Source organism: Martes martes (genome assembly GCF_963455335.1).
Source record: "Martes martes genome assembly, chromosome: 6".
NCBI classification, from domain to species: domain Eukaryota; kingdom Metazoa; phylum Chordata; class Mammalia; order Carnivora; family Mustelidae; genus Martes; species Martes martes.
This window is the reverse complement of record NC_137893.1, coordinates 147,359,286-147,381,803: the sequence shown is the minus strand read 5'-3', so window position 1 is coordinate 147,381,803 and position 22,518 is coordinate 147,359,286. Positions and strand designations below refer to the sequence as shown.

The following is a 22,518-nucleotide window of genomic DNA, read 5'->3' as shown; positions in this document are numbered from 1 at the left end:
CTAGCAATTGCTTCTCTTGGATTTTCTTTGTGTCATCCGTTTTCTCATTTACCTAGTTTTTAAATCAGTTTTAAAAAATTGCTTGTAAAAATAATTTGAGAGCTAAGAGAGTATCGCGTCCTTTTAGAGAGGATTTCCTGGTACTTGAGGCCACTGGCACTGTGGAATCACTCCATATAGATTAAGATGCAGAGCAGAGCAGCAGCCCCGTGTGTGTTATAATTTAAGTGCAGTCTCTGGGGTCCCACACACAAGAGTGAGCACATTTACCAGCACTAATCCCCACCTTGGCAGTCTCCAGAATCCATTTTTTTTCCCTCTGTGAACCTATCAAAATTATGACTCACCCTCTTAGGTACCCCTTCCAGAATCAAAAGGTGACCAAAGAAGAGATAATCTCCTTCAATGCACATCTTCTTCTTGCCCATAATTTTACTCTTCAATTAGTTCTTTGGTGTTTGCCCAGCATTCCCACTTCTCAGTGGGAGAATAGGTCTGTATTACTTTGTTGTCATTGTTGGAAGCAGAATTCTGGATGCATGTTTTTGCAGGGTGAATACTTATTAGGTAATTTCTGTTCCAACTCCTACTTTAACATTCTAACTTAAGAGGACATTTACATATAACTGATTTCATTAAATGTTTTTCAAAAAGATGAGAATATACCGCAGGTACTGTTTCCTAAGACACCATGGACTTGGGGGTTAGAACCGATCTTTCACAACCCTCAGAGGCTGGCAGTTTATCTCATGCTGTAGGTTTAAGTCAGACAACTTCAGCATGTCATTCAGCAATTTAAGTCTACATCTTTCCTAAAACGTGGGTACTGCTTTAAGTCCTTGGTCTTTAGGAGTATCTGGGTGGAGGGAGACGGGAACTGCCTATCATAAAAGGCTTTCATCTGGGGCTCAGCCAGGTGTGGCTGAAGGATGCTCTGGGCTGAGAGGCAGACTGTGCTGAGAATGTTCCTCTTCTTTTCTCAAACATCAAAATTTCTGGGAGGTACTAATATATACCCCAAGTTTAACTTGTTCAAAAATTAATTGGTAATTAATTACTCACCACGAAGGCCACTCCATTCTTCCAGTTCTTCAATGCCGTTTCTCGTTTTTGCCTTTTCCTTTTCCCTTGATTTTATTCGTTTTCTCGTCGAAGGCCATTGGCATGGCCCCCAGTGTGTAACCAGGACCCATCACTTCTCATCACCTCTGCTTATCACCTTTGTCCAAGTCACTGTAAGTTTCTGCCTAGATTAGCTTGATAGCTCCTAACTGTTCCAATTTCCACTCTCGTCCCCGTATACTCTTCACAAGGCAGCTAGAAGAATCCTTGCAAAGCCCAAGACAGATCATGCCGCATCTTTGCTCAAAATCCTGCAATAAGCTTTCCATTTCATTCAGGGTAAAAACCACGGTCTCTAAATTGGCCTACAAGCTCATTGCTGTAGGCCCTCTCCCTTTATCTCGGCCCTTGTCTCCTCCTGCTCTTTCTCATCGGCTGAGCTGTTCCTCCAATATGTCAGCACCTTTGCATCTGCTACACTCCCTTTCTGGGATGTTCTTAGAAAAGATTTTATTTCCCCTTTACCCATAGCATGGCCTAGTATGTAGCTCATAGGATTACACTGCATTTTAAGCAGCAGAATCAAGTTTTGCGCCACCAGATCCTGGTAAGTCAAGTCTAATTTTTGAAGTTGAAGTTTCATTTTACTCCTATCTTAGAGCTCTGCTCACCCTTAGTTGCCACCAGACAAGAAGGTGCCTACCTGGTTTGGAAGTCTGCAGCTCTTGAAAACCCATGTGGAAAAGGTGACATCACAATCAGATTAAGATGCCAGATGGGGGGGCGCCTCGGTGGCTCAGGCATTAAGCATCTGTCTTCAGCTCAGATCATGATCCCAGGGTCCTGGGATCAAGTCCCACATCAGGCTCCCTGCTCCGTGGGAAATCTGCTTCTCCCTCTCCCACCCACCCTGCTTGTGTTCCCTCTCTTGCTGTGTCTTTCTATCAAATAAATAAAATCTTAAAAACAAACAAAAAAAAGATGCCAGATAGGTCCCTTAGTTCATAAGGAACAGGAACCATTACATGCTCGTGAGATTTACACTGTGCATAACCTGTGGCCTCTGTTCCCCAGAAAAACACTCCCAAAGGTGTTCAGAGCAAAAGTTGATTAAAACCCTAAATAGCTTTCATTAAAAGAATGAACAAATGACTAAGTAAGCACTAAGCAGTTAAAGGATTGGACCTGCATATATTAATTAATGGATTCATAATTAAGTGATTTCAAAAAGCAGAATGGCATAGAATGAGATAGAACACACCAGTTTTTTAAATAAGGGTGTGTGCAGGAGATTGGGATGGGGGTAGAGATAAAAGTAAAGTAAAATGTATAAAAACAAAAGTAAGGCCACACACAGACCAATGATTATGATGCACCATGAACTGAGTTCATAACAAATCCACAATGAGTACCCAAGCTTATTTGTGGACCAGGCCTGAGAAGGGGGCACATCCTATGACAAACTATTAGAGCTCCCTCTTCAGGCTGACTTGATAACAACCCACACACAGAACCCTTAAAGCAGTCCTCCAATGAGCATCAGTTCCAAGCCTTCTCTGATCAGTCACTATTCCACGGATCAGACACACAAAAGCAAACAAGGTAAATATGGTCGTTTAGCAAATCACAAGTTCACATGGCCCAACGACACTTCTTCTATTTTTCTCTTCCCAAAGGGATAGAAAATTCTGCGAAATGATTTACCTAACCACAGATATTTGCAGCATTTCCCAGATCTATGAATACTATAAAAATAAAAGGAAGTAAGTATGGTAGAAATGGTATATTTGTTGCATCAGAGGAATCAATGTCAAAATCACTCATAGAAAAACTATTTTAATTAGCATCATGAATTCCAAACTAAAAATAATAAATGCTTCAATCACTAAAGGTTGTGAATAGCTATAAAGACTTCTCCCCATTCTCTACCTTTACTACAGAAAATGAAAGCTAACTCTGCCAAAAAGAGTTAAATACCCATGGAGATCTGTCATAGATATGTATCAGTTCAACTTTGCCCATGCAGTGACCTGACAAAGTCTCTAATAACACTTGTCTTCAATTCCATAAAATAATGCTGAAGTGATTGATGCAATTGGGTCAATTCTGGTTTTTTTTTTTTTTTTTTTAGTGATCGCTACATCCAATGTGGGACTTGAACTCACAACCCTGAGATCAAGAGTCAAACACTCTTCCAACTGAGCCAGCCAGGTGTCCCAATTGGTTTTTTCTTAATGATGATGCTTTATGTTAAAAAAAATCCTGTACCTTTACATTATTTCACAATTGAGGTTTATATTTGTTTTGTATTTATATTTGTTTTGTATTCTCTGATGTCTGGTAAGAGACGAGTTCATTGAAAGGTTTTCCCATACTCGTCCCACGCATAAGGCTCCTCTCTAATGCAGACCAGTGTTTGGTAAGATCCGAACTTTGAAGGCTTTTCCATATCACTCACACTCACAGAACTTTTCTCTGTATGGCATCTCTGATACACTTTAAGAATTGAGCTAACGCTGAAAGTGTCCCCAGAGCAGTCGTACATCAGGGTTTTGCTCCGACGTGGACTTACCAATACAGAAGACTGCTTTTAGTGAAGGCCTTCCCACATTTTTATATTTATGGGGTTTGTGGTAATAAGCACTCTTTCCAAATGAAGACCTCCCTACTTGCTCCTGTCCAAAGTGAATTTATATTTAACGAGACTTGAGCTCACGTGGAATGTTTACAAACTGAAGGTATCCCCAACAGTTCTCTGGGATCTGACAAGACCAGTCTGGTACCTGAAGTCTTTGCCACATTCCTTACTCCGCTGGGACTCTTCTTCGGGACGGCTTCTCCGTTGTGTAGTGAAATGGGACTTGGCTTTACACTGAAGACCTTTCCAGACTGAGACGACTCGTAGGGTCTCCTCAGGTCTGGACACGCTGGTGCTTGCAAGCAGACTGCTGGTGTTCCAGGGTTTGTATTATTAGGGACAGACACTCGAGATCACTCATTTTACCGAGCAGCTGCTTCTTTTGTTAGTTTATTACAAGCTGAAACTGTGCGCAAGGTGAAGGGAGAATTTCCCACTCCCAGAGCAGTGACAGAAGGGAACTTCGAGGCAAATTCTCCCAAGTGCCTTAGGTCTCTTTCTCAGGGAGATTCTCTGCTTGGCTTGAAGCAATATAACCTGTGATTCTTCAAAGAGGCTCCTCCCTCACTTGGTGATGAACTTCTGCAGGAGTCACCGTCTGAAAGAACAGGTTGATCATGAAATTAGCATCTTTTTCCTAGAGGCAGAAAGAAGTCAAACATAACAAATGAGAGTAGCCTACAGAGAGAAATCACCTAAAACATGGCTTTTTATATGTGGAAGTTCTAAGTAAGGATATATACTTGCTTTTTCATTAATTTCTGCTCTTTGGTATTTTCTTCTTTTTCCTTTGGGTTATTTTCCTGTGTGTGTTTTATTTTTTAAAGTAATCTGTACACCCAAGATGGGGCTCCAAGATCAAGGGTCACATGCTCCTCTGAGCCACCAGGAGCTCCTTTTCCCGTGTTTTGTTTGTTTGTTTGTTTGTTTTTGGCTTCCAACAAAAGATAGTTATTCTCTCACAGTTCTGGAGGCTAGAAGTCCCTTTTTCCGTGTTTTAAAAGTTCTCAAAAATGGATGTTTAGAGCATTTTCTTCAGCTTTTCTTCTTTTCTGTAGCATCTGTATTTTTTAAAAAAAGATTTTATTTATTTACTTGACAGAGAGAGACACAGCGAAAGAGTGAACACAAACAGGGGGAGTGGGAGAGGGAGAAGCAGGCCTCCCGCTGAGCAGGGAGCCAGATGTGGGGCTCCATCCCAGGACCCTGGGATTATGATCTGGGCCGAAGTCAGACGCCCAACGACTGAGCCACTCAGGTGCCCCAGCATCTGTATTTTTTTTTTTTTTAAAGATTTTATTTATTTATTTGAGAGAAAGACAGTGAGAGCATGAGAGGGGAGAAGATCAGAGGCAGAAGCAGACTCCCCGTGGAGCTGGGAGCCCGATGCAGGACTTGATCCCGGGACTCCAGGATCATGACCTGAGCCAAAGGCCGTTGCTTAACCAACTAAGCCACCCAGGCGCCCAACCTGCATCTGTATTTTTAAATGAAACAATTAACCTAAGGAACTTGAAAAAGCACCTGGCACAGACTAGGTCTCAATAAATGGAAGCTACTACTATGAGTACATCACTTGTGTAAAGCACGAGAAGTAGAATAGGAGGCAGCTACTGGGAAGGAGACATTTATTCAAGATCTCCTGTGAACATAACACGTAAAACAGATTAAAGGGGCCATCACATCTACGAAGCATTTTACTCTCTCTCTGGAGAGATTATAAAAATCTCAAAGCTGCAAGGAATATTAGAGAATATTTGGCCTGTCTCCTTTATTTGTAAGGATGCAGACACTGAGGCCCAGCTAGGTGGTATGAGTCTAGTCTAACAGAGTTACTTAGAGGTTAAAAACAGGTTGAAACCAAGGGCTCCTGGATCTCATGGGGCTCTTCGATCTCACCTTTAAAGATTTTACCAGTGTACTACCCTGGCTCTTAGAGGCCACTGTGGTACGTAAACACCTTCATATTAAAACTCATATTACAGTTAGCTGTTAAGAGAACAGATTGTCAGGTTAGACTTCTGGTTTCAATTCCTGGTTTGATCATTTCCTAGCTGAATGACCAAGTTTTTTAACGTCTCTGTTCCTCATTTTCTTCAGCTGTAAAATGGGAGTATAGTAGTATGTATCTCATATCATTGTTTTTTATTGAGAAAAAAATATACACAAGGCACTCAGAAAAAGCGCTGGCATAGACAGCATTCCATAAACATTGGCCATCATGGTAGATAAACTATCTCCAGGTAAATTACGTTATTTTTTTCTTAGTTACTCATTGCCATCTTTTTTTTTTTTTTTTTAAGATTTATTTATTTATTTATTTGACAGAGAGAGAGAGAGAGAGAGAGAGAGAGATATCACAAGTAGGCAGAGAGGCAGGCAAAGAGAGAGAGTGAGGGAAGCAGGCTCCCTGCTGAGCAGAGAGCCCGATTCGGGACTTGATCCCAGGACCCTGAGACCTGAGCTGAAGGCAGCGGCTTAACCCACTGAGCCACCCGGGCGCCCCTCATTGCCATCTTTGTAAGGAGTTTTCCCCCACCATATAGTTAAGAAGGCTGGTCATCTGACCTGCTTGGGCTAATGAACTCTAAGTGGAAACCACATACCCTCCTCCTGAGTGTATGCTGGAGAAGCCGTCGTGTGGCCCAAACATTGCTTTACTTTTCCTCCTCAAGCCTGGATCCTGAAGTGGAGAGACTGCATCGCGGAGCTGCCACTGACCCACAGCCGACGCATAACATAAACAAGAATATGTTTCGTACCGTAAGCAACTGAGATTTGGGGCAGTAGCAGAGCGGGGTGGGGGAGGGAGGCGGTGTTGGTTACATAACACGAATCTAGTTGGTCGTGAGTAGCCCAAGCCAACTCGTACAATCTCACAGGCTTCAGCGTGCCAGCCGCCGGGTGTGGCCATGGTCCGTTAACACAGGCAAACAGGAACGTAACAGCTAAGCCTTTCATCACTTACACACTGGCGTCAGTAGGACGCTCGACAAGAGAAAAGTGCCGGCGGCGGCAGTGTTCCCGTCTACCCACCAACAGTGCTAGGCGAGGGTTAGGTGGATCAGCACAGGTGTGGGACCGTGTGATGGCCAAGAGAGCACTAAACAAAAGGGTCCAGTCATTTTATGGACCTGGGGGCCAGGAGGAAGAAGAGGGGGAAAGGCTGGGAGTGGAAAAGTACTGAGTACTGACTTAGAGCTGGGAAAGTGTCTTCAAGTTCCTTCTACCCCAAGAGGGGAGTCTTGGCAGAGCCGCTTGGGCAAGGCCCCAGGGACAGGCCTCCAGACGGAGCTGCCTGGGCTAGCAGGACAGAGACGCCCAAAAGCACCACTGCCCAGGCAGTCGTGAATCCTTGAGTGCAACTCAGACTGCATGCACGAGCTGTGCCTCCGAGTCTAGTGCGGGACGGTGGCTTACCCCTATGAGGGGTAAAGCATTTCTAATCGCCTATAATCAGGTCTAAAAAGTCATGCACAGAAATGGGGCCAGACTCCTCAGGTAAGACGATTGGTAACACCGAATACCTAAGCATAATGTAAAGGTACAGCAATTAGGAAAAAGGGGTACTCATGCAAGGAAGGATAAATAAACCGACGGAACATGACAGAGAAACCAGAAACAGATCTATGCGTATACAGACTACTGATAGATGACAAATGAGCACTGTGCAACAGTGGGGAAAAGATAGTCTTTCCTGTAAGTGATGCAAGATAAACCGGATATTCACACGGGAAAAGAATGAAATTTAACTACCTCATTCACACATAAAATCAATTTCAGCTGAATCACTATACTGTACACCTGGAACAAATATAACACTGTATGTTAACTACAATGCAATTAAAAATTTTTTAAATCAATTTTAAATGGATTATAGATATAAATGGAAAGGCAAAACTGTATGACTCTTTTAAAAAAAGATTTTAGGGGCGCCTGGATGGCTCAGTGGGTTAAAGCCTCTGCCTTCGGCTCAGGTCATGATCCCAGCGTCCTGGGATCGAGCCCCACATCGGGCTCTCTGCTCAGCAGAGAGCCTCTCTGTGCCTGCCTCTCTGCCTACTTGTGATCTCTCTCTCTGTCAAGTAAATAAATAAAATCTTTAAAAAAAAAAAAAAAGAAAACTGAAAGGCAAGCCATCGAGTTGGAGACGGTATTTGCATTTTCTGTGAAAGGGACTCATATTAACAATATGTAAATAATTCCTACAACATGTGCAGGTATCTATACATGAATGTTCCATAAAGAACCCCAAACAACCAACAGGTACACAGTGAGCTTGTCTCCTCTGTGTCCAAGAGATGGGACCTCATCTCCCAAGACTTGCAGGGGCTTAAACAACAAAACAAGTGGCCTGCATCGGAGTGTGGCCAGGATAGAGCAGGACACGCAGGAGTGCGAGAGGCCCAACGAGGGCTCTCTCCCAACAATGGCAGAATTACAAGGTAAAAAGCACTTCTCACTACATTTCCACACTAGCCCAGAGAGGCTGTTTCACACTTTCAAGTATACATAACAAGGAATCTCATGGTCTGGCCCCCAGCTGTCTCCAGTGTGATCTGTCACTATTTCCCTATGGTATTCTATAACCAGGGAAAACCTCCCTCATTTCCCCCAGACACTTTTTTTTTTTTTTTTAAGATTTTATTTATTTATTTGAGAGAGAGAGAGAGCACATGAGCAGGGGAGGAGCAGAGGGAGAGAGAGAAGCAGACTCCCTGTTGATCAGGGAGACCGATATGGGGACTTGGTCCCAGGGCCCCAGGATCATGACCTGAGCCGAAGGCAGAGGCTCACGAACCTGAGCCACCCAGGTGCCCCCAAACACATACCTTTTAGCATGTGATTCCCAGTATACCGTCCTTCGTCCCTTTTCCCGTGGCTGAAGAACTCACTCCTCCTCCAACATTGCTTCCTTCTCTGAGACCTCAGCGGCCCTCCCGCAAGTGGCTGTTGCATCTTCAGTGCCAAGCCCTTCGTACAAACCTAGTGGCTTTATCACTGCAACTGCTGTTTTCTATCCGCTCTCTTCTCCCTGTGCCCAAACGGACGTGGAGCCCCAGCAGAGTAGGGAGCTTTCTTCATTTATCTTGGTATTCCTAGTGCCTGCCAGAAGGCCCAGCCCACAATGATCATTAACACCTTAATCTGAACTCACACGAAGTAAACATGTTACATGAATCCTGATCTCTTAACACTATGCTCGTCAGTAAAACCACTTCTTCCCCCCTCCAGAATGTCTGCCCTTCAAAGTCCTCAGAATACTCACCGCTCAGTGCTTGGGCTTCGGCTGCGCTGGCCTGGGGTGGGAAACGGCTTCTCTTCAGGGCTGACCCCACAAGAGTCTGCCTGCAACGCTCCATCCTAGGGACAAACCAAGACAGCTGGGGCCGAAGAGGCAAACACTAAAAACACGGGTAACAGTACAGAAACAGGGTGGCAGGGAACTCTCTCTAGGGCACAGCAAGGAGCAACCAGTCTCCTTCAACTGTCAAAGGGCAGCAAGAAGAAGGGCAGAGGAATTCACACTCTCAGTCCAGCATAGCAAAGACAGTTTCCTAGGGTTTTGCCGAGGCCCTCCGTTTTGGCCTCTAAGTATGTGCCTTCTCCCTCTTGCGTGCCCCACGCCCCAGGTGAGGTCCTGTCTCCTCAATTTGAGCACCATAACCGTGACCTTCTCTGTGTTCAGCCCCCGTGTCCGTGCCTACAGCTACCTGAGCAGAGGGTTATCAGAGACTCCGTGACACGCTTATCCATTTCCATCTCAGACTTCAGTGCTTGGCGGCACAAACTGGTACAAAGCTTCACGGAACCCAGCGTGTCTGTGGGCTGACGGGCCTGAAGGACCAATGAGAAATTCTGGAAACTGCGCATTCCTGTACAGCGCAGTCGTCCTACTCTGAGGAGTGAACACCATTTCACCTTCCTGGAGAATGCTTCCTCCTGCCTGTCTACACTGTGGACCAAAGCAATCTGCGACTTCTATTAACTTGGTGTTCATCTTCAACGGCACGTGATTTAGCTTCAAGGACTGAAAGAATTTCAGGCCCGTTAGCCAGGAGTTAGAAGTCACGTCCTACCACTTCTCGAGTCCACCACACTCCGCGTTGTTAGCAGGCATCAGGCTTCAAGGAGTCACTCAAACAGATCCTTGAAAGTCATCCTACAACCAATGCCAACTCAGCTCAACCACAGTTCCCAAGTCTGTCCATCCCCACACCTCCTGAATCTGCAGATGCCTCACTGCACTCTGAGAAACACCAAATGTAAGGGTTTGGAGCACCTGACGCTTCTAGAGGCTTTTTGTTTTCGTCTTGGTTCAGGAAGCTCAGTCACGTTTACAGGGCTTATCGGATCAGTAAGTCGAAAGGCCTGGGACTTCGTTGGTGAAGAAAGAATGACCCTGAAGAATTATGGACTGGATTCCTACCTAAAAAGAGGCAGTCTATCTTCTGCCGAGGAAGTTACTAACACACCTATCTAATTACTCCTGAGAGAACAGGGGTACATGCACGGCAAAGGAAGGAAAATCGATTGGTTGGTATTTCCAGACGCAACGAGAATATGTGGTTCCTGTCCCACCAATCAACACAACTTCCAATTTCAAAACTTAATAGGTTTTACCCATGATACTAGTAGCAACAATAACAAAAGGCTTATACATGAGAAAAACAAAGACAGTGGTTGAATTACTGACGTCTGCTCTTACCAAACCAAAATAATCTACATTACGATATATGGCTTTACCTTATGAGTTGTAAAGTGGCAATCTCAGAAGTAGATGTGATTTTAGAACTTTAGTTGCCATTCTGGAGTCATTTTCACTGACTTCTCACTTCTTCAATATTCTGAGGGACCAAGTATCAATTAAAATTTTTACCATACCCTTCTTTTGGTGTTAACTTCTGATTTAAAAAAAAAAAGGCCTTTGGAATATCTTCACCGTATAAATCACTGCGGACACTTTCCTTTGGCATGTATTTTCTGGTGTTTAGTAAGATTAGAACTCCCACGGAAGGCTTTCCCACACTCCTCACACTCGTACGGCTTCTCTCCAGTGTGGATTCTCTGGTGATGGATGAGGGTGGAGATTTGGCTGAAGGCTTTCCTGCATTCTCCACACTCATAGGGCTTTTCTCCAGAGTGAATCCTCTCGTGATTGATAAGGGCGGAGTTCACGTAGAAGGCCTTCCCACACTCCTTACACTCATACGGCTTCTCTCCTGTGTGGATTCTCTGATGTTTGATAAGGGCTGAGCTCACGCTGAAGGCTTTCCCACACTCGACACACTCATAGGGCTTTTCACCAGAGTGTATTCTCTGATGCTTGATAAGGTCTGAGCTCACACTAAAGGCTTTGCCACACTGATTACACTCATAGGGTTTCTCCCCATTGTGGATTCTCTGGTGGATGATCAGGTGTGCCCTCACACCGAAGCCTTTCCTGCACTCGTTACAAGTATAGGGCTTCTCGCCAGTGTGGATTCTTTCATGCACTGTGAGGGTTGAGCGCACACTGAAGGCTTTGCCACAGTGATCACACTCGTAGGGTTTCTCTCCAGTGTGGATTCTCCGATGCCGAACAAGGCCTGAGCTCTGAGCGAATTTCTTTCCACATTCACTACACGTGTGCCGTCCTCCTTCTGTGGGCCTGTCCTCATGCTTTTGTACCTTGTTCGTACACTGGGAAGTTTTTTCATACTCGGGAATCCGTAATGTATCCCTATGATATATGCTGGCGATCTGCTCGTGTGGGTCCATCCTTACAAAAATCTTCCCTTCAGAATTGCCACCTTATTCGTACCACTGGCCTTGATTCCTGAAATAATAATAAACAGACTTTCAAATGGTATTTATTCCCTGCTGCTAAAGCAATAAGACAGGATACAGACTTAATTAGAACTCTCAAACATGTTGGATAAACCCAGGACACACCACTTGTATGACAGTCAGATCGAATGTTTTATTTAGTCTGCACGCCATAACACATCACAAAACTAACAGAATGAACATCTGACTCAAACGTCTATTTAAATTCTATTTAAATTATAAAGGTACCTAAAGCACAGAATCTGGAATATAAGTGAATATAAAAATAATGCATAGTTCCTACTTACAGAGACTTTCTATCGTATTTAACTAAATTGGGACACAAGATAGGAATTGAAGAGATTTGTAGACAGTAGAGCAGATGAAGAAGTATTCAAATAGAGAAGGCAAAAGAAGCAGAAATTCAACTGATAGTAAGTTTGGGAAAGTGACAGTAACATCACTGACAGCTGTGTTTTTACCACTCACGAAGTCCACGGGATTCGGGCTGTAAGAGAAACACGGGGCAAAAGCAGCTCTGCCTCTTGCTACGCTACTGCTGTAGCTGCTGCTGCTGGGACAGCACCTGGCACCAGGGACGCTCCGTCTCCCGTGCAATTGTGACAGAACAGACCCCTCATCTCTCCACAGAATGGGGCTCCTTCAGCCCTTTCCATCTTCACAGCTCAGACCAAGGTGCGGAAGCCTGGTGGATTGTCACCATTCTCTTATCTGCTGGGAACAAATGCAATTCTGTCTCAAAACTTGGTAGAAGTTTTGCCGCAAACTCAAATTACACATATTATCTCCTCTCTGCCTCTTTCCATTTTACAAATTGTTTTACGTCTCAACAGTAGTAAGTGGACAGCATATGCCCTTGATATGATGAGAATGGCACTTCATCTTCGGGGTCTTCCTCTTCCAAACCTGTAACATCAGTAAAATAATGAGAAACACCAGTCAAATCCCAAATGAGTGGCATTCTACAAAAAAAGTAGACTCCTCAAAACTGTCAAGATCCTCAAAGACAAGTCAAGTCTGAGAAACTGTCACACCCAAGAAGAGCCTGAGGAGATGTGAGATGTGACGATTAAAAATAATATAGATCCTACATGGGATCCTGGAACAGAAAAAGGACAGTAGGTAAAAAATGACTAAAATGTGAATAAAGTATGGATTTTAATAATAATCAACAATGGTTTAATATTTCCCCTAATAGGGGAAACTGAGTGTGGTGTATATAGGAACTCTCTGTACTATCTTCACAATCTTTCTGTAACTCTAAAATGTCTAGAGTGTCCAGAAACTATTCTGAAAATTTTATTTAAAAATCTGTCTATGCTGGGAGCCTAGCTGGCTCAGTCACAAGAGCATGAGACTTGATCTTGGGGTCATGTTGAGTGTAGAGATTAATTAAAATAAATAAATAACCTTAAGGGGCACCTGAGTGGCTAAGTGGCTTAAGCATCTGCCTTTGGCTCGGGTCATGATCCCAGGGTCCCAGGTTGAGTCATGCATCAGGTCCCTGCCCAACGGGGAGTCTGCTTTTCCCTCTGCCCCCTGCTTGCGCTCTCTCTTGCTCTCTCTCTCAAATAAGTAAAATCTTTAAAAAAATAAAAATAAACTTCAAAAAATTTGCCTATGCATAAGGAATAACACGGAGGACATTAGGAGAAGGAAAGGACAAGTGAACCGGGGGAAATCAGAGGGGGAGACAGACCAGGAGAGACTGTGGACTCTAAGAAACAAACTGAGGGTTTCAGAGGGGAGGGGAGTGGGGGATAGGTGAGCCTGGTGGTGGGTATTAAGGAGGGCACATATTGCATGGAGCACTGGGTGTGGTGCATAAACAAGGAATTTTGGAACAATGAAAAAAATTAAATTAAATTAAAAAAAAATTTGTCTATGGGGCACCTGGGTGGCTCAGTCGCTAGCGTCTGCCTTTGGCTCAGGTCATGATCCCAGGGTCCTGGGATTCAGCCCCACATCAGGCTCCTTGCTCTACGGGGAGCCTGCTTCTCCCCTGCCTGCAGCTCCTCCTGTTTGTGCTTGCTGTCTCCCTCCCTCCCTGTGTGTGTCAAATAAATAAATAAAATCTTAAAAAAAAAATTGTCTATGCAACACAAAGAAATGGAAAGATATTTCCTCCCCACGGATTAGAAGAACAAATATTGTTAAAATGTCTAGACTACAGGGGTGGCTCAGTGGGTTAAAGCCTCTGCCTTCAGCTCGGGTCATGATCCCAGGGTCCTGGGATTGAGCCCCGCGTCGGGCTCTCTGCTCAGCGGGAGCCTGCTTGCCTTCCTCTCTCTCTCTGCCTGCCTCTCTGCCTACCTGTGATCTCTGTCAAATAAATAAATAAAATCTTAAAAAAAAAAAAAAAAAGTCTAGACTACAGGGGCACCTGGGTAGCTCAGTCGGTTAAGCATCTGCCTCTGGCTCAGGTCATGAAACCAGGGGCCTGTAACTGTGCCCCACATCGGGCTCCCTGCTTGGAGGGCAGCCTGCTTCTCCCTCTCCCTTTGCCATTACTTACCCGCCCTGCCCCCCCACCCCCCACCAGCTTGTGCTCTCTGGCTCTTTCAGTCAAATAAATAAAATCTTAAAAAAAAAAAAAAAGTCTATACTGCCCAAAGCAATCTACACATTTTTTTTTAAAGTATCTATTTATTTGACAGAGAGAGCTCACAAGTAGGCAGAGAGGCAGGCGTGGGGTGGAGTGGGGGGAAGCAGGCTCCCTGCTGAGCAGGGAGCCCGATGTGGGGCTCGATCCCAGGACCCTGGGATCATGACCTGAGCCGAAGGCAGAGGCTTAACCCACTGAGCCACCCAGGCGCCCCCAATCTACACATTTAATGCAATCCCTATCAAAAAACCAACAGCATTTCCACAGAAATAGAACAAACTATTCTTAAGTTTGTATGGGACCACAAAAGACCCCCAACACCAAAAGCAATCTTGAAAAGAAAAGCAAAGCTGGAGGCGTCACAATTCCAGGCTTCAAGTTATATCACAGAGCTGTAGTCATCAAGAAAATAGACACACGGTCTATGAAACAGAATAGAAAACCCAGAAATGGACCCATACCTATACGGACAACTAATCTTTGACACAGCAGGAAAGAATATCCAGAGGGAAAAAGACAATCTCTTCAACAAATTTTGTTGGGAAAATAGGACAGCCACATGCAAAAGAATGAAACTGGACCACTTCCTTACACTGTACACAAAAATAAATTCAAAATGGATGAAAGCCCTAAATGTGAGATAGGAAACCATCAAAGCCTAGAGGAGAACACAGGGAGTAACTTCTTTGACATTGGCGGTAACAACTTCTTACTAGATATGTCTCCTGAGGCAAGGGAAACAAAAGCAAAAATAAACTACTGGGACTACATCAAAACAAAAAGCTTCTGCACAGCAAAGGAAGCAATCTACAAAGCTAAAAGGCAAGCTATGGAATGGGAGAATATATTTGCAAATGCCATATCAGATAAACAGCTAGTAACCAAAATCTTTAGAGAACTTACACAACAGCAACAAAATTATCCAATTAAAAAAATGGACAGAAGACATGAACAGACATTTGTCCAAAGATATGCATGTGGCCTTGGGGTGCTTGGGTGGCTCAGTGGGTTAAGCCTCTGCCTTTGGCTCAGGTCATGATCTCAGGGTCCTGGGGTTAAGCCCTGCATCAGGCCCCCTGCTCAGTGGGAAGTCTCCTCCCTCTCCCTTTGCCTCCCCCCGCCCAGTTCCTGCTTTCTCCCTCAAATATATAAAATCTTTAAAAAAAAAAAAAATTAGAACTGAAAAAAAAAAGATACATATGTGGCCAACAGACACATGAAAAGATGCTCAAGGGCTCTGGGGTGGCGCAGTCAGTTAAGGGTCTGACTCTTGGTTTTGGTTCAGGTCCTGATCTCAGTGTCATAATATTGAGCCCTGGATTGGGCTCCTGGCTCAGTGTGGATTTTGCTTGAGATTCTCTCTCCCGCTGCCCCTCCTCCTTGTGCTCTCGTTCTAAAATAAACAAATAAATCTTAAAAAAGAAAAAAAAAAAGATGCTCAACATCACTCATCATCAGGGAAACACAAATCAAAACCACAATGAGATCCCACCTCACACCAGTCAGAACGGCTAAAATTAACAAGTCAGGAAATAACAAAGGTTAATGAGGATACAGAGAAAGGGGAACCCTCCTACACTGTTGGTGGGAATGCAAGTTGGTGCAGCCGCTCTGGAAAACAGTATGGAGGTTCCTCACAAAGTTGAAAATAGAGCTACCCTACGACCCAGCAATTGCACTGCTAGGTATTTATCTGGAGAATACAAAAACACTGAGTCAAAGAAATACACGCACCCCGATGTTTACAGCAGCATCATCTCCAACAGCCAGAGTATGGAGCCCAAATGGCCACTGACTGATGAATGGGTAAAGAAGAAACGGTGTGTATATATACAGAATGGAATATTACTCAGCCAGAAGATGAACAAAATCTCGCCAACTGCAACTTCATGGATGGAACTAGAGAGTGTACTATGCTAAGTGGAGACAAAGACAAATACCATATGATTTCACTCATATGTGGAAGTTCAGAAATATAAAACAAAGGGAAAATAAGAGAAAGAGACAAATCGAGAAACAGACTCTTTATTACAGAGAACACAATGATGGTTACCAGAGGAGGGGGGTGGGGAGATGGGTTAAACAGGTGATGGGGATTAAAGAGTGCATTTGTTATGATGAGCACCTGAGGATGTACAGAATCGTGGAATCACTCTTATACACCTGAAACTATTATAATACTGTATGTTAATCAGCTGGAATTAAAAAAAATAAAAATTTAAAAAATGAGTGTTTTTGAATAGGCTAATATACCCATTGGAAAGTCAAAATGCTCTAAAAAGACAATTAGAAAGTCTTGTTTCCACCACGATCCACCTCAGTTTACCACCCCAGCAGTAAGCATTTTTATTAGTTTGTTGTGTCTTTGAATGTTTCTTTATACAAACATGTATTTTTTTAAAAGATTTTATTTATTTATTTGACAGACAGAGACACAGCAAGAGAGGGAACACAAGCAGGGGAAGGGGGAGAGGGAGAAGCGGGCTGCCCGCTGAGCAGGGAGCCCAGTTTGGGGCTCGATCCCCGGACCCTGGGATCATGACCCGAGCTGAAGGCAGACGCTCAACAACTGAGCCACCCAGGCACCCCCAAATGTGTATTTTTTAAAGCATCTGGCTGCCTTGCTCCTGTTGTGCGGTGGGGTATGGAGGTTTCCACACAAGTCTGACTCAGGTTTGTTGTCACGTGGACACTACGCTTCGTGGCTTAGGAGCTGAACCATCTCTTACTGACACTGTTGTATCATGTTTCTCTAAATAACAGCTCCCTGGTACACACCTCTTATCTCCTTTAATCCCGCAAAGATGACGTTACAGTCCTTCTCTCATATATAAGAAAACTTAGAAACGGACAGATTTTTCGAGGCTGGACAACTAATCAAACAGCAGAGATGAAATTTGAACCTATATCTATTGCAGTCCCAAATCCTTCCACTCAGCACTCAGAAACTACTTCTTAATTTATGAACACTATTCCGATAAAAATACCAACTTTTTTAGAAGTAGTTTTTAACGTTCACATAGATAAGTAAACAAGCAAGACTCCCTGGAAAAACTGTGAAAAAGGAGGTAAATGGGGGCGCCTGGGTGGCTCAGTGGGTTAAAGCCTCTGCCTTTGCCTCATGTCATGATCCCAGGGTCCTGGGATCGGGCCCCACATCGGGATCTTTGCTCTATGGGGAGCCTGCTTCCCCGCCTCTCTCTGCCTGCCTCTCTGCCTACTTGTGATCTCTGTCAAATAAATAAATAAAATCTTTAAAAAAAAAAAAAAGGAGGGCAATGAAGGAACACTTGTTCTAAATTATCTTAAACAGATTATAAAGCCTCGGTGGGAGAGTGTCATACTGGCGAGTGAGACAAATGGCACAGAATAGAAAGTCCAGAAATAGATGGAATCAGAGGCAGAAATTTAGGACTGAACAAAGGTACTAAATCAGTAAGAAAAACATGAGTAGAGGACTCAATAAATGTATGGCGAGAACAAGGTAATCAACTGGAAAAATGTTAAACTGGATTCTTTCCTTGGTCTGTACACAGGTAAATATTCCAAATAAATTGAAGTTGCGTTACAAATGTAAAGTATAAAAAGTACCACAGGAAAATGGGGCACCTGGTATATATCTCTTCCGTACAGAGAACCAAAATTCCTGCAAGGTAAAAGAAACAAAACCACCTTAAGCAGAGTCAAAGATAAGTAAAAAATGGGAAACACATATACAACTTATGGCTCAGACAACAGGCAGCAAACATGGAACTCTTGAACAATAACATACTGTGGAAATGGCAGCTGTGAGCTGGGTGCCCTACTTCTCGCTCCACCCTCACTTTGAATCAGATTCTGCTGAGAATTCATAACAACACACTTATCCTGATCTTGTTAAATAAGTTTAAAAAAAAAAAAAAAAAGTCTCCCCAGGTCCCTCACTTCCAGAGCCTTCAGAAGACCACAGAACATCAAAGTTTTAACACTTACAACCCTCCTTTGGGGTAAACGGTCCCTATAGTTGGTATTTCAATGGCATATTCTTGGGTAGGAGCTGGAGAGACAGTGATTCTTCCTTTGTTCCTAGAGCTGGTATTTCTTGCAACATTACTTCTTAAATGTGTGCAAGACCTGGGACCTGGAAAAAAATTAAACACATGAAATTTGAATGAATCATTGTTAAATAAATGAATCAAGAGAGCAGGCTCATCCCAGGGAGTTATGGAGAAAAATAATGACAACCAAAATCTAGAGACTACTTCTGTCCCTATAATCTTGATAACAATTCTAGGCAGGTGCTTTTATCATCCTCATTTACATTTAAGCAAATGGAGGCACAGAGAGATTAAGTGATTTGGCCACAATCAGGGGTTTAGACCTACATGCTCAAAAATAGAAGAGAAATAAAAAAGACATGCCTCAGAGACTAAAAGTTTTATGAGGACTTAATGAATACCTCTCCCTTCCCCTGCTGCTGTCTGGGTTCATCCAACACAGCCACTTTCTCAACCACCTTTTGCCCCTCTACTGGTTCCTCTCCCAGACGGGCCTTGCAGGCCTCAGTCCTGCCGGTCAGAAATTGGCTTCAGCCACTGTCAACCAAGCTGCTGGAACCAGCTCAGAGCCAAGAGTTTTCTGGTAACAGAATTCTTGAAACCAGCAAAAACAACTCTACTTCTGCCACACAGTTTTGGAGTCTGCAATTTGGTAAATTTTTTTTTTTTTAAATTTAAGATTTTATTTCTTTGACAGAACAGGAGAGCACAAGGGGTGCGGGCCGCGGGAGCAGCAGAGGGAGAGGGAGAAGCAGGCTCCCCACTGGGCAGGGAGCTCCATGTGGGCTCGATCCCAGGACCCTAGAATCATGACCTGAGCCAAAGGCAGAGGCTTAACCATCTGAGCCACTCAGGCGCCCCCGGTAAGATTCCTCTTAAGGGCCTCTTTTTTCGTTACCCTTCTTCTGTAAAAGAAACACTATTTTACTCACAGAAAAAGCAAAGACGGCCCTAGCTGCTACACTAACGACCGAGGGGATGGGAGAATAGAACGCAAATAGGGGCTCATTTGCTAAGAAAGACTGTCGCATCGCCTGCTGGGGTAGCCCGCGTGGCCTGTGCCCCGGACTCTGGCCCGTCGTCGCGGAGCACTCCCGGCCCCGAGAGAACAGCAGCACGCTGGCTGCGAGGCGGTTCTGCGCGGGAGCGGATGGAAAAGTGGCTGCTTCCGGGGACGCGCGATTACCTCCCGCCAAGCCGAAGCAGAGGGGTGCTCTGCTTTCAAGAGAAACGTCCTGGCAGAAGTGGTGGAAAGCGAAGCCTCTCTTAAGTACTCCTTTCGCGTTGTCCGCCGTGTCCCCCTTTCCTTCGGAAAGGCGAGCCGAGGGTCTACGAAGAGGGCACGGTGTCGGACTCAGTCAACCTCGGGAGGTCGTAGGAAAGCCCAGGCTTACCCCAAGACGGAGCAGCCCCGAAACGCGAGAACACCCCTCTGGCCAGGCCGCACCGGGGCGTCGCCCCGCGACCCGAGGGACGGACGTCCCGGCCCCCGCGGACTCCGCCCGGGAGAGGGGGGCTATACCTGCGGGTGCCGCCGAGCAACGCCCGCCATCTCGCCGCACGCGGACCGGAAGTCCCGGCGCTTCCGGGGCGGCCACCCGCAACCCCCGGCGGGCCCTCTAGCGGCCCGGAGCGCCTGTGCCGCACCTCTCGCGAAGGTGCTTTCTGCGTCCTTCGCGTACTGGATTTTGCCAGTATGGCCCGGACGACTCTTGAATTCTGGAACATCTCCAGGTGGGCCCTACAGGATCCCTAAAACCGACACGCGGGACTGCAGGAGCTCGGAAAGCCAGAGCTGCAGATTCTCTGTGGTTTTAAGATTAGGGACCAGGACCAGGAGAGCAGGGCTTTTAAAACTTGACCGTGATAATACAGCTAACGCCTTCCAACTATTTCCGGTAAGAATTTGACTCAAGACACCAGTCAGTATATTTGTATGGACATACAAGCTGATAAAAGGAGTAGTTCCTAAAATGAAATATTACAGTTGTAGGCACTAAGTATGAATCCATTCCATGGCAGAGTACAAATTAAGAATATACTGCAAGGGTCAGACTTGATGGTATAACCAGCTGGAAAAGAAATGGGCAAAGCAGCAGGTCTCTTTCTACCTGTACCACCAACTTTAACGGTTGACCCAATGCAAGCCACATGGCCCCTCTGGACCTCCACTTACAGAATGGGTTAGAAAATGATCTCAAACATCACTTCCCAGACTAGCATTCTATGGACTATGAATAATTAAACACCAGATAAATGCAGTCATTTTTTCAGTGTGTTTACACACTGAAACCAATTAATTGTCTAACTTAAGCTGATCCTTTTCAAATCTGTTTAGGTGCCAAAGGGCTGCAAAATATTAATGTTCTTGAAAAAAACCTTTTTAGGGGTGTCTGGGTGGCTCAGTGGATTAAAGCCTCTGCCTTCGGCTCAGGTCACGAACCCAGGGTCCTGGGATCGAGCCCCACATCGGGCTCTCTTCTAGGCAGGGAGCCTTCTTCCCCCCTGCCTCTCTGCCTACTTGTGATTTCTGTCAAAAATAAATAAAATTAAAAAAAACAAAAAACAAAAAACTACCTTTTTAACTATAGGAAATCACATTTTCTCCTTTGTATCTGCCTTCCTATGTAAGATTGTCTGTTAAAAACTTTATACAAGTGGGTATGCATTTTACTTGGCAAACTCAACATTCTGGCTTGTGCCTTCCTTGGAGTAATTAACCCTGTTTAGAGGGATTGCCAAAGGGACCGTTGAAGGTTATGTGTTGTCCCCAAAGCTAAATCGTTTATAAGTTAGAGGCCCCCTGCTGAAGTTTTATCTTTGATTCTATGTAATGAGCCAAGATAGGGAAGGCTAGAACTAGATTTGTAGTCCTAGAACACCTACTTGGTAGAATGACGGATGCAGATCTGATGCTGAAAGCAACCTTGAACACCATCCTCAACCATTTTAAGATTTACCATCACCCCAACATGTATAATGCCGTGAACTCCTATCATTTAAAGCTTTTTCTTTTCTAATCTTACATACTATAAAATATATACACAAGATTCTTTTAAAGCTTGCCATAGTTAATTTTTCTAACTGCAGTGCTGGTATTCATCTTTCTTCTTTCTCCTATATATCTTAAATATATCTAGACCAGGGTTTCTCATGGCACTATTAAACATACAGAGCTAGATGATTTCTTTTGTTGTAGGGGCTGTTTGGGCATGCAGGATGTTAAGCAGCACCCCTAGCCTCTATCTCCTAGATGCCAGTACCATCATAACTGTCCACTGATGGTATAACCAAAAATATCTCCAGACATTGCCAATTTTCTCCAGTTGAGAACCACTGGATATAACCTCAGATATAAAAGCCTATTCTCAAGCACTTTTGAAATGATAGCTTTAGCACTGTAATCTCTAGTTTCTTATTCTTATTTTCTTCCTCAATGAACAAATAAGTTTGGCTAAACAAATGGAGAGATTCATATTTCAGTTTTTGCATATATTCTCCTAAAGTTGAGGTTTTTTTAAAAGGTTTTATTTATTGGAGGGAGAGAGCGGGGGGGGGCGGCAAAAAGGAGAGAGAAAGGGAGATGCAGACTCCCCACTGAGCGAAGAGCACTGATGATGGTGCAATGGATGTGGGGCTTGATCCCACGGACGCTGAGATCATGACCTGGGCCAAAGTCAGACATTTAACCAACTGAGCCACCCAGGTGCCCCTGAAGTTGGATTTTTTAGTCTTAGTCTGAGGAATAGGCAGTTATAGACGTACTACAGAAACAGATGTATGTACAAAGTGGTAAGAGAGACATATAACTTGAAAACAGCTTCAAAATTTCTGTAGAGAACTCCATAAATAATCCACACAATGATTTGACAAGCATTTATTAAACACCTACTGTGTGCTCAGCACTGTACTAGGCACTAGGGGGTGCAGAGATACAAATGTAAAAGTCATTATTCCTGCCCTCAAGGAGCTTACAATTTAATTTTGGAAATAAATACAAATGTGAACTACAATACAGAGTGCTAGAAAATAATTACAAAGCAACATATTAGTAGTGCATGGACCACAGTACAAACTCAAAGGATAAGTGCTGAGGCAGCACAGAACAAGGGAGGTCTCAGTGTGAGGAGAAGTCAGGGAGCGCTCACTCAGAAGATACAAAGAAGCTAGGCTTGAAGGGAGTGATGAACAAGAGCTGGGGCCAAAAAACAATTCAACAAAAGACACTGCATGACAAAGGCACAGAGGCAAGGGCTTGTAAGACAACAGCATGAACAAGATAAGTCGAGGTGAATATGCCAGAAAATGAGGCAGAGGCAGATTAAGCATGAAGCGCAAAATAATGG

At 44.3% G+C, this 22,518-nt stretch overlaps 2 protein-coding genes across 9 annotated transcripts in view; both read right to left on the bottom strand.

Moving 5' to 3' along the window:
- The window catches only part of PGBD1 (piggyBac transposable element derived 1), a 103,934-nt gene that overhangs the window by 16,388 nt on the left and 65,028 nt on the right, over positions 1 to 22,518 (bottom strand). The window lies entirely within an intron of this gene.
- Positions 3,166 to 19,764, bottom strand: LOC308344061 (uncharacterized protein). Of its 6 annotated transcripts, XM_080805412.1 has the most exons (10): positions 19,695 to 19,736; positions 18,108 to 18,255; positions 17,745 to 17,781; positions 11,992 to 12,436; positions 10,448 to 11,519; positions 8,970 to 9,064; positions 8,533 to 8,806; positions 6,307 to 6,416; positions 4,448 to 4,761; positions 3,166 to 4,298 (listed from the first exon to the last, which is right to left on the bottom strand). In XM_080805412.1, exon 5 carries the CDS (start codon positions 11,459 to 11,461, stop codon positions 10,652 to 10,654), a length of 810 nt encoding a protein of 269 aa, XP_080661538.1. In that variant the 5' UTR covers positions 11,462 to 11,519; positions 11,992 to 12,436; positions 17,745 to 17,781; positions 18,108 to 18,255; positions 19,695 to 19,736; the 3' UTR covers positions 3,166 to 4,298; positions 4,448 to 4,761; positions 6,307 to 6,416; positions 8,533 to 8,806; positions 8,970 to 9,064; positions 10,448 to 10,651. The 6 variants fall into 6 exon arrangements, with proteins under 6 accessions (XP_080661538.1, XP_080661536.1, XP_080661537.1 ...); XM_080805410.1 differs by lacking the exon at positions 6,307 to 6,416; XM_080805411.1 differs by lacking the exons at positions 6,307 to 6,416; positions 17,745 to 17,781 and having other exon boundaries at positions 19,695 to 19,764.